The 17071-nt window shown below is 46.7% G+C and overlaps 1 protein-coding gene across 8 annotated transcripts in view; it reads left to right on the top strand.

Moving 5' to 3' along the window:
- Positions 1–346: 346 nt before the first annotated feature.
- Positions 347–17071, top strand: part of WNK2 (WNK lysine deficient protein kinase 2) — a 186620-nt gene continuing 169895 nt past the window's right edge. For 7 of the 8 annotated variants that reach the window (XM_073644546.1, XM_073644545.1, XM_073644549.1 and 4 more), the window contains exons 1-2: positions 602–729; positions 1469–2361. In XM_073644546.1, coding sequence (XP_073500647.1) covers positions 1654–2361 — 708 coding nt within the window. In that variant the 5' untranslated portion in view covers positions 602–729; positions 1469–1653. Of the gene's footprint in view, positions 582–601; positions 730–1468; positions 2362–17071 lie in introns of those variants that run through there. The other variant, XM_073644543.1, reaches the window with a different exon arrangement.

Here is a 17071-nt window from a genome sequence, read left to right as displayed (position 1 = left end):
AAACCCCCCCAAAAATAGTAAAAAAAAGACAGGGCTCTATAGATCAAAGGCTGAATAACGTTATAGCTCTTGGAAGGCAAAGAGGAAAAACCTAAACTGATTTCCAGTCCATGTCCATAAAGAATATTGACAAATAATCATCGGTCAAAAGATCGTTTGGTCTGTGGCTAACACATCTGACCGACCTGACCGGACATCCGATCCTTCAGCTTTCTGAAGGAGGCACGGTCAGGGGTGTGATACGGTCACAGCAGCCGGCTCAGTGAGTCCCGGCCGGCGGTGCAGGGTGCAGCTCCAGAGCCGGCTGCTGTCATCATCCATCAGGGAGGGGCAGAGCTGGGAGAAGCCGGATCCTTCTTGGTCCATGGCCAGTGAATCCCTCCTCTCTCCCCCGCCTATCCTCCTCCTCCTCCTCCCCGCAGTGCCCACCTAGGCTTCCCCTTGTCCGGCGGCCGGCTTGCTCTATGGAGGTGTCATTACAGGGGAGAGGGAGCACCCGGGGGGTCGTGCGGGGCTCGGACTGAACCTGTACGATCAGCCATGTGCTGGGGGCGCTGGGCACCTTCCCTCCTGTGACCAGGGTGGGTATGCAGAGACAGCAGGGCATGGTGGGGTGGGGTCAGCAGGAGCCAGGGCTGGAGGGGCTGGGGTGGGGAGGTCATTGTGTAAAGTTCTGCCTTTGTACTGTGAATGCATAGATTTTGGTGAAGAAGTCCCCCTGGGATCAATGTGAGTATTGTTTGCCTTTCCCCACCCTTTTGCATTCATGTGCTCCTTCTTGGTACCCAGCCTCTTTTGTACATCTCTATGGAGTCAGCCAGCAGTGCAGGGGTTAACCATGTTGCATGGAGGAGGGACCCCCCCACATTTATACAAGATCCCCCAGGCTGCACTTGTGTCGCATTCAGACCATAGACTATCATTAGTGATTGCATCTGTAACCTGGCAGTTTAGAGGATGGCAGGCCTGGCACCCACGCTGTTTGCTTGACATGCCAGGCCTGGTACCAGGGTCTGTGATTTTTTTTTTGGGGTGTGTGCTTAATAAATGACAGCTAGGCCTGGTACTTGTACTATCTTGTGTCATCCTGTACCCACCTACTCTTTGTTTGGCTGAGGGTGCCAGGGCCTTGCTGCCAGCTTCTTCCCCCCCCCCCCCCAACGATGAGCATCCCTGTCCCACCAGGTTTCCAGGACACGAATGTGGCTGAATTGACTCCACCAGTCTTTATTCTTATCACATCCATGTCACTCCTTGTAAGATGCAGAACCCCTTATGACCCATGCTAGCCACGTCTTGCATCATTCTCATACTCCCTCACTTGAAAACTACAGCAGCTACAGTATAGCCCACTTTTCCCACGTGTCTTTAATGACCCCTGTGGATGGGAGGTGGTGCTGGACAGCTCCGAAGTGCAGCTGTGGAGTGGGTCCATGTGTGTATCTAATGATTTGTCTCATTCCTGCAGGCTCCTGTGGTTTTTCCTGACAAGATCTGGGCTGGCGGTGCTGACAGAGGATCTGCAGTGATCTGGGGGGGCAGACTTTTCTAACCTTTCCATGGGAGCTTCAGGAAGGACTGCTGCAACCGCATCTGTCTGCGTCACAGCCTCCTGCAGGGAAATCTGTTGAATTTTTTTTTTCTTAAACTGATATGTACCATGATTCCACCGGAGCTGGGACAAGGGGCTCTCATCCTACAACCAGAAATCTAGTGGAAAGCGGGCTTCATTGCAAAAAAGATCAAGTTCTGCCAAAAGAGTGTCCTGCAGAATCCAATGACTGTGCGGGGAAACCTATAAATATTCATGGGATGAACACTGGTGTGGAGATCATGGACACTGCAATGCTCAACTCGGGGAGAGGAGCCCAGCTTGTGCCAGCTGCTAAAGACTCTAAAACGGTCAAGCGGAGGTTCTTAAGAAGAACTGTGATCGAGTCTGATCAGGAAGAGCCTCCTGTTTTGGACTTGAGTGACTCTCAACACCATAACAAGGTCATCCCTATTTCTAGAGCCCGGAGAGCCATTGCCAAGAGAGCTCATGGGGCTAGTGACCAGGCTTTGACCAAAGAAGCCCCCGAACCCAAGTCTAAGACCTCTAGGGAAAGTGAAGTAGATGGTCAACCAGACCAAGTTGAACAAGAGAAAACAGATGAACCTGAAACTTCTAAAGAGGTACCAAAGTCCAAAAAAGAAGAGGAAGAGGACGACGAAGAGGATTCGGACATTAAAGCTGTTTCTACCTCCCCTGATGGCAGGTTTTTAAAGTTTGATATTGAAATTGGAAGAGGCTCCTTCAAGACGGTTTATAAGGGACTGGATACAGAAACATGGGTGGAGGTGGCATGGTGTGAACTGCAGGTAAGATTTCACTTGTATCAAAGATTGTGTTCAAGGTGATGAATCTCTGGAGACCTTTGAGTTATATATATATATATATATATATATATATATATATATGTCCAGAATTTATGAAACATGTCTTGACATTTGAGGAGCCCACCCAGAATGCAGGACATTTCACCTATAGGTTGTGCAGAATTAGCAATTAGACAAGTGTGTTTGCACCAGTCTTGCCTCGAAAATTGCTGCGTTATATATTGATTTCAGTTTTAAGCTGCTGTTGGATAATATTGTGCCATATGATCAATCTCATTTCTCCCAGGAAATGAACGTATCTCTTTATATAATGATGTGCTGCCCAAGAGGTCTTCATGGTTATGTAACAATTATCCGCACTACTAGTCCTGTGAGTGTTCACATACGTCATGTCCTCCTCACTAAACCATAGGCGTGAGGCATGGGTGTCTCCAATTAGGACTGCAATGGTGGAAACGATCAAAATCCCCCTTTCTGGTGATGATGCGGGGGTTAAAAAAAATGACTTGAGCAAGAGTTGTATAGGTTGAGCTCTCTGCAGTGTATGGTTTGTACAGCATGAGATTTTCCAGGATGTGAATGATACATTTTCACAATATGTAACTTCATCCTGTAAATATTATATCTAAATTGAGATTCTGTTTCTATCCTCGTGGTGTAAGTCCCACAGCCTTCAGGGGCCATGACGTCAGGTTTATGTGGATTTTTGATGGCCTGTATAGCGCAGTCATGGCTCAAGTAATAGCAGGAGTCATGAGACTCGCATGAACCAACCTATAGATCTAAGAAAGATCATTTCACGGGAACTATCTCAATCTATGCAGCCACGTATCTAGCGAGTGGTTTTAAATTCAGAGGATGCACTAATATTTAATCGTGCTGAGGTTTATTAATGGTTATTAAGGAGAGCAAATAAGCTGCGTTGTCCTCCTTGTCATGTTTAATATGTTCTCTATTAGATATTATAGGGTTAGGCCTAATACAAACATGCATTTTTTTTCATATACATGTACCTTTATAGTCTATGGGGTTGTTCAGATATCGGTGTTCTTTGTGGAATGTGGGCTCCATTTATCATTGCATTTTTCCTTCTTTTCTTTTTTTTTTTGTCTGCCTGTTTTTCATTTGCACCTCTTAAATTTATTTTATGCGTTTGCCTGTTTTTTCTTATGTTCACCACAGTGGCAAGAATTTCTGGCTTCAAGATGCTTTCACTTGATTCATCAGTCGCGACTTCTTAAAAAGTCACAAAATTTGTTGCAAATGTATTAGTTTCCCCCTGGAGTAATTTTTAAGTATACCAGATATTTTTGTGCTTAAATGTGCCCACGATGCAGAAATGCTCAGGATTTTTTCCTGAGCGTTTCTGCATCTCCCTGGCCGAAAAAAACGCATGCGGATTGTACATGCGGATTGTACATGCGTTTTTCCTGCCAGGGACAAGCGGATGTGAAGCGTTCTTCACATGCATTTCCGCATGCGGGTTGACAATTGCTTTTCAAGCGATTTTAGCATCACTTGGAAAGTGCTTGACAACTTGGTCACACTATATAAATCCATGCAACCGGCATGGATTTATATAGTGTGACCGAGAGAATGTCAAAAAATAAACCTATACTTACCTTCCGATGACCCACGCTGTCTTGCTTCGCTCCTGTGCTCGCTGCCGGCAGATCGCGGTACGCTGTACTGAAGGACCTGCCGACACATGACTGTGACGTCAGCGCAGGTCCTTCAGTCCTGCGCGATCTATCGGCAAGCACAGGGAAGGAGTCCGGGGGCCGTCGGAAGGTGAATATAATCTTTTATTTTTTATTTTATTTAATATTTTTTTTTACAGCTTTTAATGGTACCTGGGTGTGGAGGAGAGTTTCCTGTCCTCCACACCCGGGTACCATCCGCACATTAGAACGCGCCAATTACGCAAGTACAGATGCAGTCTTGTAGAATTGTCGCGTACTAATGCAAGTCAGTGGCGGCGAAAACGCAGCACTTGCGCAAAATAATTGGTAGTGCTGCGTTTTTTTCCGCAATGATAATCCGCAGTGGAAATTTCCGCAGCATGTGCACAGCACATGCGGATTATCATTGGGGGACATAGCAGGCCTTCTACCACGCGTTTTTTAAGCGTTTCTGCAGCGTTTTTGCCGCTGCGGAAACGCTTAAAAAACGCATCGTGGGCACACAGCCTTAAAGTCACAAAGCGGATTAGACAAACACACGGACCATTCTTGACTATGAATAAAATTTATGAACCTTGCACGCCATTTTGAAGAAATCGGCGCAAAAAACATCAATGAGTACCAAAAGACAAAAAAGAAAAGTTACTTAAAACCCTGTTTAGCAAGAGTCCTTTACTCAACCCGCGGTTCTGCCTCTTCCTTCCTCCTCAGGGTGCCAGTATGGCCAGTAATTATCTTCTCTAATACTAACGCTCTGGGCACTTTGTCACACGTACCCAGTCCTGTCTAGTCCCATTACCTGCAAGAGTTATAAACTCTAGGCCTTTCTGCCAGGCGTCCTCTCCCAGAACCCATCTCCAGTAGATCACTGTCTCTTAGTCACTTCTGCTCCGGATCTCGCTATCTCTTTCCTTCAGTCTCCTCTCACTTTAGGGACACCCCAGAATGCAACAGTGCTCTCAATGGACCTTAGGTCCTGTCTCTATGCACTCCAGGCGCTATCTGCCACTCCAACAGTAAACTGTCACTTTCCCTTCAACTTATCCCCTCCTGCTCTAGGCTAGTCCCAACTATTAACTCTCGCTTTCCTTATTGTCAAACACACATCCTAATCCTTAATGCATATTACAATTCATATTACATCACATATTACACTTGTTTCTTCAAGGGGGAAACATGGGCAGTAGCCCCGACGCATAGGCATATTATGGCTATTTTAAAACGTTTTAAACCTGGCTGCAGGTTATTATAAAGAAACAAACTGCATTATACTCATCTTCCCCGGGTCCAAAGGCGAGTCTCCTCCTCTTCTCCTGGCGTTTGGCATTTATTGCAGCACTGGCGTCACGTTGACTGTGAGCTTGACGGCTTTGCCAGTGTAAACTGATTTCCCCCTTCAAAACTGCTGAGCTCACTGAATGACTGCCGTGCTGTCAACGTCGTCAGCGCTACAGTCAATGCAAGACAGTGGGAGCAGCGGCTGAGACCCATCGGTGGATCTGGGGAAGGTGAGTAGAGCGTAGTTTGTTCTTTTACAATAACCTGCAACCTGGGATGTTCACTTACTGAAAGGGAACAACCCTTTTTAAGGCTGTAGTCTCAATTAGCAAATTGATTCCTGCTTCTGCACAAACCTTCTGCAACAAACTACAGAACAATATTGGTAAAAAAAAAAATTTTTAAGGAACTCTATTCGCTCACCACATGCAAAATCTGCAGAGGGATCTAGCTTATAGTTCCACAGTGGACGTGCTGCAGATTTTCTCCCCATGTTTCATTTATTGTTTTGCAAAGAGTGAATTTTGTAGCTAGAACCACAGCAAAGTTCTGATGTAACACATGCAGATTTCATTATTAATTTAAGCAGATTTTCCTAATCCTGATATCATCCAAAATTGGTAGATTAGAGAGGGGGTAGTAGTGCACTCTAACTGGTATAGATCCATAATTTGTGTTGTTCCCTTGAATGGAAGAGAGCTTGCAGTACCATTCCAGGCCACTACACAGTGTACTGAGCTGTGGCTGGAGCACTGCAGCCGATCAGTTGGTGATGGGGATCCAAGCACGATTGTTCTAACATTGGGGAACTACTTTATGGATGGGAAATCAATATTAATTGTGACAGTGAAGGCGTTTTTCAGGACTGCTTTTATCATAAGCCCTTACCCACTCAAGAACCAAATTTTTCCTGTCACCCATGACAGCACCACAACGAGAGAGTGGACCCGCCCTTCCAGGACAGGAAATGTACAGAATAAAAGGGCAGCGCCTCTCCACCACCTCAGTTGGTTTCCTGTCCTTGAGGTCCCACTCTAACTTTAAAGTTTTCTCTGTAAATCTCTCGTTTTGGTGCTGTCATGGGTGATAGGAAAACACTAAATTACTTACCGGTAATGTGATTTTCCTGAGCCCATGACTGCACCTTTTATATTCCCTCCCATCACTGGTAGAAGTTGATCACTTCATTTCCTTCGTGATTCACGCAGTGTGTAGAAGGAAAAATCATGGGATATATAACTATTAAGTAGTGTCCTCACCACCTCAGTTGTTTACAGAGCATGAGAGGACACTACTTAATAGTTATATATCCCTTGATTTTTCCTTCTACACACTGCGTGAATCAAACACCACGAAGGAAATGAAGTGGTCAACTTCTACCAGTGACGGGAGGGAATATAAAGGTGCTGTCATGGGCTCAGGAAAATCACATTACCGGTAAGTAATTTAGTGTTTCTTTTTTCTGCCCAGATTAGGATATATACTGCTGGGCTCTCTAGTATAGAATATTTAGTAAATAAATTGTCCATTTTTATCCATTCTCTTTTCACACACACTGACCAGACACTGATGAAAAATCTGATCCAAGACAATGAAGCCCATTATTTTTCATCCATAAGAAAAGAAAAAAAACAAAAACTGATAGGGTTATTATTTTGTCTAAAATTAGTTCAGCGAGGTTTCGGCTCATACGATCAACTCTAATAATAGTGATGTCCATGTCCCGTGTTCAGGAGAAAAACAAATCCCGAACTGCTGAGTTTACAATGTACCTCTAACTGGAACATGACTTGCTGGGGTCTGCTGCAAATCATTAGTTATACAATATCCCACAATGCCGGCCTGGATGAAAAACGCTGCGATGCCTCCATAGGAAGCTCTATAGCTGATTATATATGTTGCCATTCAGTACAACTAAGTGGGATCTCGAGTAGATAATGGCTGTCCGTGATGAGCGACACGAGAGGTTGTAAAGGATTTTCATATGGGCTTTGATTATTTGATGGGGGCCGCTCATTAAATTTATAGTCGCAAAACCTTCCTGAAAGATGTGCCTGTTATTGTGAAGTATTTCTGTACATGTTAGACCAATATATCCAGTTGTCCTAGATTGTCATTGAGGAAAAAAGCTGTGAAAGTCTCCATCTAATCAGCAATGTATCAACCAAGCAACGTCTGTGCAGCACCACTGGGGAACTGTACTATATATAGGCCTTCGTTATATAATGTGCTGCGTCACTAGTTGTAGCCTTGTAGACTGCATCTAAAGGGTTAGTTCTCCTCCACCCCAAAAAAATAGTTCCTGTCCTATGGGTAGATTTATCTTACTGATCGCTAGAAGTCCAACCAATGTGACCCCCAGTAACCCTGAGATGGGAGCTCAGGGTTTCAGAGCCCCCCCCCCCCTCCTTGCCATCTCAGAGATTCCGAGCGCCCCCCCCCTCCTTGCCATCTCAGAGATTCCGAGCGCCCCCCCCCCTCCTTGCCATCTCAGAGATTTCGAGCGCCCCCTCCTTGCCATCTCAGAGATTTCGAGCGCCCCCTCCTTGCCATCTCAGAGATTCTGAGCCCCCCTCCAGCTTGGGGTTTATGATTTTCCCACCACACCTCCACCCCTCCTCGCTTATCCAGCCCTGGGGTTTCCGAGCCCCCCTCCTCTCTCATATGAGGGTTCAGGTAATGAGCGCTTTATGGCCCCTTTCTGAATGGAGTGGAGGTGCGCATGTTCTCTGCAGTCCCATACCACACTTCATGGAGCTGAGGCTGAGCATGCTCACATCCACTACGTTCTGAACTGTGCCGCAGAGCCCAATTTCGGAATAGCTAGTGGACCCTTAGTCTGTTTTATTGGGGGGTAAAATCCACACATACATATTTTTTGCGTATGTAATTTTGTACCTGGTTTATATGACCGTACCATAGACACAGCCTATGTCATGAAAAGCTGTAGAAAGCGGGGACTTAGTTTATATATGGCCATTTAAAAAAAAAAATTGCCTAGTTCATCCATTCTCTGTGACATCTGGGAGTCAATGGTGGACATTTTGCCCAGTGACATGTTCTCTGGTTTAGGATTTATTCATGCTTCATGAACTACCATTCATTGAATCATTTTAATCACTTTAGTCCTGTGCTCCGCGCACTATATAATTGACCTATATACACTATGGGCCCGATTCATCATTTTTACAATTTATAGATTTTTTTTTTTCTTTTTTATTAAAGTGAAGTTTTTAAAGTGAATTTGTCACCAGTTTTTTGCCATGTAATCCGAGAGCAGCATGATGTAGGGGCTGAGACCCTGATTCCAGCAATGTGTCACTTGCTGGGCTGTATTGTCATTTTGATACGGTTTTCTCTGCTGCAGAGCTCATGATGCTGAGTTGTGTATAACCCCGACCACACCACTAATTGACCGCTTTCTGTGTACACTGATAGAACGCTGCTAATCAGTGGTGAGGGCGGGGTTATACACAGCAGAAGGACTACATGGCACAAGACAACTAGTCCTGTAATGATAATCTACTGATAAAAATATTAATTTTATTTAAACCACAAAACACAGCCTGGTAAGTGACACATCACTAGAATTAGGCTGTCAAGCCTTAAATCAGGCTCTGATTACATAGCAGATTACATTTGTATCATTTATCATTTTGCTACAGTATTCTGACAAAGCCTTGCTGATCTTCTTGTAGCCTTCTCTTTTCTTGTGTGACATTTCTCTTCCATGTGGTGCCATTGCTGACAACATTATTATATATTATTATAGCGCCATTAATTCCATGGCGCTTTACATGTGAAAGGGGTGTACATAATAAAAACAAGTACAATAATAATGAACAATACAAGTCACCGACTGGTACAGGTGGAGAGAGGACCCTGCCCGCGAGGGCTCACAGTCTACAAGAAACAAGTAGGGGTTTCCTTTGTTAATTAACCCCCTTTTGTAGTCTCCCATCTGCGGAACACCTGATCAATGAATTAGACATGTCTGTGATTGAATTCTTGTTAGAATTTTGTAGTCTAAACTTTAGCTTTGCTCCTAAGACTTTCATTGGGGTGTGCTCATTTTTGCAACATGGTATTGAATTTATGAACAACTTTTTTGGGGGGGGATATGCAAAATGGCAAATCTTGTTTGCAATCAAGTGTGGGAGTAAAAAATGTTGATTTTGAAAGGAAACTAAAAGTTTTCCGACAAATCTGAGGTGTACTCATTTACGCTGAGCACTAATATATCAGCAGTGCACATTCTTTATGGTGGCCTCATCTGGAGACCTCTTGCCTCATGATCTACTATGAAAGATCCTTTTGTTATAACTCTAATGAATGACATGTTTTAATTTTTTGTTTTTATCTCCCTTGTTCCTTTTTTTTTTTTTCCATTATTTGAGCTTGTTTGTAGATAGTGACAACCTTCCTTTCCTGTTTACATAGTAACATAGTTTTTAAGGTTGAAGGAAGACTAAGGCTGAGTTCACACGATGCGTATTTAATGCGTTTCCGCGGCGTTTTTGCAGTTGCGTAAACGCTGCGGAAACGCATGAAAAACGCATGGTAGAAGGGCAGCAATGTTCCCCAATTGAAATCCGCATGTGCTGCGCCCATGATGCGGATTTTTCCGCAGTGTAAACGCTGCGCTCAAAAATCCGCAACATGTCAATTAATTTTGCGTAAACGCGGCGTTTTCGCCGCCATTGACTTGCATTAAAACGCGCCAATTCCGCAAGACTGCATCTGTACTTGCGTTATTGGCGCGTTCTAATGTGCGGATGGTACCCGGGTGTGGAGGAGAGGAGAGTCTCATCCACACCCAGGTACCATTAAAAAATCTGTAAAACAAGAATAAAATAAAATATATATATATATACTTACCATCTGTCGGCCCGCGCAGCGCTCCTGCTTGGTTCCCGGCACTTGCAGTGAGTTGAAGGACCTGCGCTGACGTCAGAGTCATGTGACGGGTCACGTGACGCCGACGTCGGCAGGTCTTTCAATTCAAAGTTGCCGGGAGAACGGAGTGTAAAGCAGGACAGCGCGGGCCATCGGAGGTAAGTATATACACTCTCTCGGGTCACACTGTATAAATCCATGCTGTTTGCATGGATTTATATAGTGTGACCTAGTTGTCAAGCACTTTCCAGGTGATGCTAAAATCGCCTGGAAAGCGCTTGTCAATCTGCATGCGGAAACGCATGTGGATCCGCATGTATTCTGCAGGAAAAAACACATGTACAATCTGCATGCGTTTTTTCTGCCAGGGAGATGCAGAAATTTTCTGCTTCATTTCTGCATCGTGTGCACATACCCTAAGTCTATCTAGTTCAACCCATAGCCTAACATGTTGATCCAGAGGAAGGCAAAAAAAAAAACATGTGGCAAACACTAAGCTCCACATTGGGGAAAAAAATTCCTTCCCGACTCCATACGACAATCAGACTAGTTCCCTGGATCAACACCCTATCAAGGAATCTAGTATATATAACCTGTAATATTATACTTTTCCAGAAAGGCATCCATGCCCTTCTTAAATTTTAACAGTGAATCACTCATTACAACATCATGCGGCAGAGAGTTCCATAGTCTCACTGCTCTTACAGAAAAGAATCCCCGTCTGTGATTATGATTAAACATTATTTCCTCCAGACGTAGAAGATGCCCCCTTGTCCCCGTCTCAGGCCTCAGAGTAAAAAGATCAGTAGAAAGGTCTTTGTACTGTCCCCTCATATACTTGTACATAGTAATAAGATCACCCCTAAGCCTTCTTTTTTCCACCGTAAATAACCCCAAGTGTAATAACCTGTCTTGGTATTGCAGACCCCCCAGTCTTCTAATAACCTTGGTCGCTCTTCTCTGCACCCGCTCTAGTTCAGCTATGTCTTTCTTATACACCGGAGACCAGAACTGTACACAGTATTCTAAGTGTGGTCGCACTAATGACTTGTATAGAGGTAAAATGATGTTCTCCTCATGAGCATCTATGCCTCTTTTAATGCATCCCATTATTTTATTTGCCTTTGCAGCAGCTGCCTGACACTGGCCACTAAACGTGAGCTTGTCGTCCACCAATACACCCAGGTCTTTTTCAGTGACAGTTTTGCCCAGTGTTTTACAATTAAGCATATAATTATACATTTTATTTCCTCTGCCCAAGTGCATTACCTTACATTTATCCCCATTAAAGCTCATTTGCCATTTATCAGCCCAAGCTTCTAGTTTACATAGATCCTCCTGTAATATAAAATTGTCCTCCTCTGTACTGATTACCCTGCAGAGTTTAGTGTCATCTGCAAATATTGAAATATTACTCTGTATGCCCCCTACAAGGTCATTAATAAATATGTTAAAAAGAAGGGGGCCCAATACTGATCCCTGTGGTAACCCACTGTTAACTGAGACCCAGTCTGAGTGTTTTCCATTAATAACCACCCTTTGTTTCCTATCACTGAGACAATTCTTAACCCACATACATATATTTTCCCCTATCCCCATTGTTCTCATTTTATGTATCAACCTTTTGTGTGGAACCGTATCAAAAGCTTTTGAAAAGTCCATATACACAACATCCACTGCATTTCCTTGGTCCAGTCCAGAACTTGCCTCCTCATAAAAACTGATCAGATTAGTTTGACAGGAACGGTCCCTCGAAAACCCATGTTGATATTGGGGGGTCATGAGGTTATTCTTCTTCAGATACTCGAGGATTTTACCCACAGTAGAGGTTAAGCTTACCGGCTTATAATTTCCATGTTCGGTTTTTGTCCCCTTTTTGAATATTGGCACCACATTTGCTATACGCCAGTCCTGTGGTACAGACCCTGTTATTGTGGAATCTTTAAAGATTAAAAATAATGGTCTATCTATGACGTTACTTAATTCCTGCAGTACTCGTGTGTGTATCCCATCTGGGCCCGGGGATTTGTCAACTTTAGTGATTTTTAGATGCCGCAGTACTTCTTGCTGGGTTAAGCAAGTGACATTTAATGGAGAATTTTTGTTATCACTAATCATGTTTTCTGTCATGCGATTTTCTTGTGTAAATACGGTTGAAAAAAAATCATTTAGCATATTGGCTTTTTCCTCATCCTCATCCACCATTTCACCCAGACTATTTTTAAGGGGGCCAACACTATCATTTTTTAGTTTTTTACTATTTATGTAGTTAAAGAATATTTTGGGGTTATTTTTACTTTCTCTGGCAATGATTCTCTCTGCCTCAATCTTTGCTGTCTTGATTTGTTTTTTACATAATTTATTTAATTTTCTATATTTATTTAATGCCTCATCACTACCTACTTGCTTTAGTTCTCTAAATGCTTTCTTTTTGTCACTTATTGCGCCCCTTACAGCTCTATTTAGCCATAGTGGTTTCCTCCTATTTCTAGCATGTTTATTCCCAAAGGATATATATTGTGCACAGGTCCTATTCAGGATGTTAATAAATGTCTCCCATTTGCTTTGTGTAGCTTTATGTCTCAGGATATCGTCCCAGTTTATTACACTAAGATCATCTCTTAACCGTTGTAAATTTACCTTACTGAAGTTTAGTGTCCTTGTAACCCCTCTACTACACATCTTATTAAAGGTTACATGAAAACGTATTATTTTGTGATCACTATTACCCAAGTGACCCCCCCAACTCATATATTTGATATGCGGTCTGGCCTATTGGTTAATATTAGGTCTAGCAGTGCCCCCCTTCTTGTTGGGTCCTGAACCAGTTGTGAAAGGTAATTGTCTCTCATAGTTGTTAAAAACCTATTGTAGCATCGGCGTCCCTGCCCTCTGCTAGGCAGGGACGCTGTTCCCCTCACCTCCCTGCTCCGAGCCCGGCGTCCTCCTCCCGCTCTGCTGGCAGCGCGCGCCCCTTCCCGGCCACTGTGCTTAGGGCGCGCGCGCGCGCGCTCCCTCCCTCTTAAAGGGGCCGCGCGCGCCGTCCTAAGGAGTCCCCGGCCAATGGCCGGAGGACTTCACCATATATAAGGCACCTCCTCCAAAATGGAGGTGCCCGAGCAATGTTGTTGCACTGTTCACTACTCTGCTTCAGCCCTCAGGTCCCGTTGCCAGTTACCTGCCTGATTCCTGCCAGAGTCCTGCCAGTTTGCTGTCTGTTTCCTGCCTGATATTCCTGCTACCTGCTTGCCAGCCTGAGGTCCGACGGTCTGCCTTCCTACTCCTGTCAGTCTGTCTATGGACCAGCTTGGCCGCTCACCTGGGAGCGCACATCTGCTACTTGCCTGCTAGCCTTCCTGGAGGCTCCGCCGTCACGTGCTGTGACCACCTGCTATTCCAGAGACTCCTGCCCGCTCACCTGGGAGCGCTCCTCCGCTACCTGCCTGCTTGCCTACCTGGAGGCTCCGCCGTCACGTGCTGTGACCACCTGCTATTCCAGAGACTCTTGCCCGCTCACCTGGGAGCGCTCATCTGCTACCTGTCTGTTGATCTTCCTGGAGGCTCCGCCGTCACATGCTGTGACCACCCGATTATCCAGAGACTCTCGCCTGCTCACCTGGGAGCTCACGTCCATCATCTGCCGCCACAGGTCGTACCAATCCTTCATCCAGAGACTGCCCCGGTCACTTGCCGTGACCTCCTGCCCGTTCATCCAGAGACTGCCCCGGTCACTTGCCGTGACCTCCTGCCCGTTCATCCAGAGACTGCCCCGGTCACTTGCCGTGACCTCCTGCCCGTTCATCCAGAGACTGCCCCGGTCACTTGCCGTGACCTCCTGCCCGTTCATCCAGAGACTGCCCCGGTCACTTGCCGTGACCTCCTGCCCGTTTATCCAGAGACTGCCCCGGTCACTTGCCGTGACCTCCTGCCCGTTCATCCAGAGACTGCCCCGGTCATTTGCCGTGACCTCCTGCCCGTTCATCCAGAGACTCCCCCGGTCACTTGCCGTGACCTCCTGCCCGTTCATCCAGAGACTGCCCCGGTCACTTGCCGTGACCTCCTGCCCGTTCATCCAGAGACTGCCCCGGTCACTTGCTGTGACCTCCTGTCCGTTCATTCAGAGACTGTCCCAGTCACCTGCTGTGACTGCCTGCCCGTCTACCCTGGTCGCCACCCGCTCCCTTACAAGGACCGCCCCCTTGTATAGTAGCTCAGAGGTTCCGCCTCCCAGACCCGTTACAGTTTGCTCGGGCCATGGAACCCGGTGGCACCCAAGCTCCCTTGCTCTCAGACCTCTGTCATGAACTGTCCCGTCAGAGGTCCCAACAGGAGTCCATCCTGGGTCACCTGCGGAATGTCAATTCTCGCCTGGACACTCTGACTGCTCCACCAGCAACCACCGCCAGTGCCATGACTCGCAACCCGGCAGCTCCGCTGCCCACCAATACCATGGTATCCTACCCCGGACCCCGGCTTTCTGCACCTCCTCGCTTCGGAGGCGACTCCGCCCAGGCTCGGGGCTTCATAAATCAGTGCACCCTGCACTTTGAACTCCTGTCCCACCAGTTTAACTCCGACCGGGCCAAAATTGCCTTCATCATGTCCCATCTCACCGGGGAGGCCCTGGCCTGGCTAAATCCTCTATGGGAGAGAGGAGACCCCCTGGTGTCCGACTTGCCTGCCTTTCTCATGGCTTTCCGGAAAATCTTCGACGAACCCGGACGGAAGACCTCATCCGCATCATCTCTGCTACGCCTCCGTCAGGGAAGTCTCACCGTGGGCCAATATGCCATACGGTTCCGTACCCTTGCCTCGGAGCTGGCCTGGGATAACGATGCTCTGGTATCCGTCTTCTGGGAGGGTCTGTCCAGCCGTATTAAAGACTAACTTGCCGGTCGGGACATTCCTACCACTCTCGATGACCTAATAACTCTTGCCACCCGGATTGACCTACGGTTCCAGGAGCGTGCCAAAGAGGTCACCCGTGAGAGGAGGTTTCCACGTCTAGCTCCTACCTTTCAGAAATCCGTCTCTCCACAGGTACACTCTCCTGAGCCTATGCAGGTCGACCAGACCAAGATGGTCAAAACCCGTCAGGACTTACGCCGTGCCGAAGGGAGCTGCTTCTACTGTGGCAGTAAGGAGCACCGGATCCGTACCTGCCCGGAGAGGTCGGGAAACGCCTGTGTCTAGGTTCGCTCAGAGAGGTCAACCTAGACAAGAATAAATCCTCTCCATCTCTGCTACTGTCAGTCTCTATTATCTGCGGGGAGAATCGTTATTTCGAACTAGCCCAACTTGACTCTGGAGCGGCCGGGAATCTTATCTCACAGTCCCTGGTAGAAAAATACCGCATTCCCACCAAACCTCTGGCTGTACCATTATCTGTCGCTGCTGTGGATGGGGGCCTCTTACCACGTCCCATCCAACTCATCACCGAATCCGTAACTCTGCAGGTGGGAATGCTGCATTCTGAGAGCATCTCTTTTCATGTTCTGCCTGGCCTCTCTCACGCCCTCTTACTAGGTCTACCTTGGCTCCAGAGACATGCACCCGTGCTTGACTGGCAGACCGGAGAAGTCCTTCGCTGGGGACAGGACTGTCATAAGACTTGTTTGGTTCCTGTTCATCCCGTCCGTCCTTCTCCTACCCCAACTAATCTACCTGGACTTCCGATTCCCTACTGGTCATTTGCTGATGTCTTTAATAAAAAGGAGGCAGAGACATTACCCCCTCATAGACCATACGACTGTCCTATCGACCTGTTACCCGGTACTACTCCTCCCCGTGGGCGTATTTACCCATTGTCCGCTGCTGAGACCCGGTCGATGTCCGAATATATTGAGGAGAATTTGGCCAGGGGATTCATCCGGAAATCTACCTCCCCGGCGGGAGCAGGCTTCTTCTTCGTAAAAAAGAAGGACGGCTCTCTCCGTCCCTGTATTGACTATAGAGGCCTTAACCAGATCACGGTGAAGAATAAGTACCCCCTTCTGCTCATTCCAGAATTATTTGATCGCCTGAGGGGGGCTAGAGTCTTCACCAAACTGGACCTCCGTGGGGCGTACAACCTGGTCCGTATCCGTCAAGGGGATGAATGGAAGACTACATTCAACACCCGGGACGGCCACTATGAATATCTGGTAATGCCCTTTGGTCTCTGTAACGCTCCTGCCGTCTTTCAAGAGTTGGTCAATGACATCTTCCGGGACCTTCTCTACTCCTGCGTTGTGGTGTACCTGGACGACATCTTGGTCTTCTCTCCGGATCTCCAGACTCACCGGAGGGACGTTCGTCAGGTCTTGCTCAGGCAGAACCACCTCTTCGCTAAATATGAGAAGTGCCTCTTTGAGCAGACCTCGCTTCCGTTTTTGGGCTACATTATTTCTCAGACCGGCCTACGAATGGATCCAGAGAAACTGTCTGCCATCGAGAAATGGCCCCGACCGGAGGGGTTGAAGGCCATTCAGCGGTTCCTGGGCTTCGCCAACTACTACCGCCTCTTCATACCGCACTTCTCTTCCCGGACTGCCCCAATTTCCGCGCTCACCCGTAAGGGTACTAATCCCAAAGAGTGGCCGCCCGAAGCAGAGGAGGCCTTTCTTTCCTTAAAACAGGCCTTCTCTTCCGCCCCGGTGCTGCATCGTCCGGACGGCAACAAGCAGTTCTTTCTGGAGGTTGACGCCTCCTCCTCTGGAGCCGGAGCTGTACTTACTCAAAAATCTTCTTCCGGGAGGATGGTAACTTGCGGCTTCTTCTCCAAACTCTTCTCCTCTTCTGAGCGCGATTATTCCATAGGAGACCGAGAGTTATTGGCCATCAAGCTGGCATTGGAG

This window comes from Phyllobates terribilis, unplaced genomic scaffold (genome assembly GCF_046119375.1).
Source record: "Phyllobates terribilis strain yellow unplaced genomic scaffold, ASM4611937v1 Scaffold_8__6_contigs__length_399053987, whole genome shotgun sequence".
In the NCBI taxonomy this organism is placed as follows: domain Eukaryota; kingdom Metazoa; phylum Chordata; class Amphibia; order Anura; family Dendrobatidae; genus Phyllobates; species Phyllobates terribilis.
The sequence above is the reverse complement of the archived record's forward strand: the minus strand, read 5'-3'. Positions and strand labels throughout refer to the sequence as shown.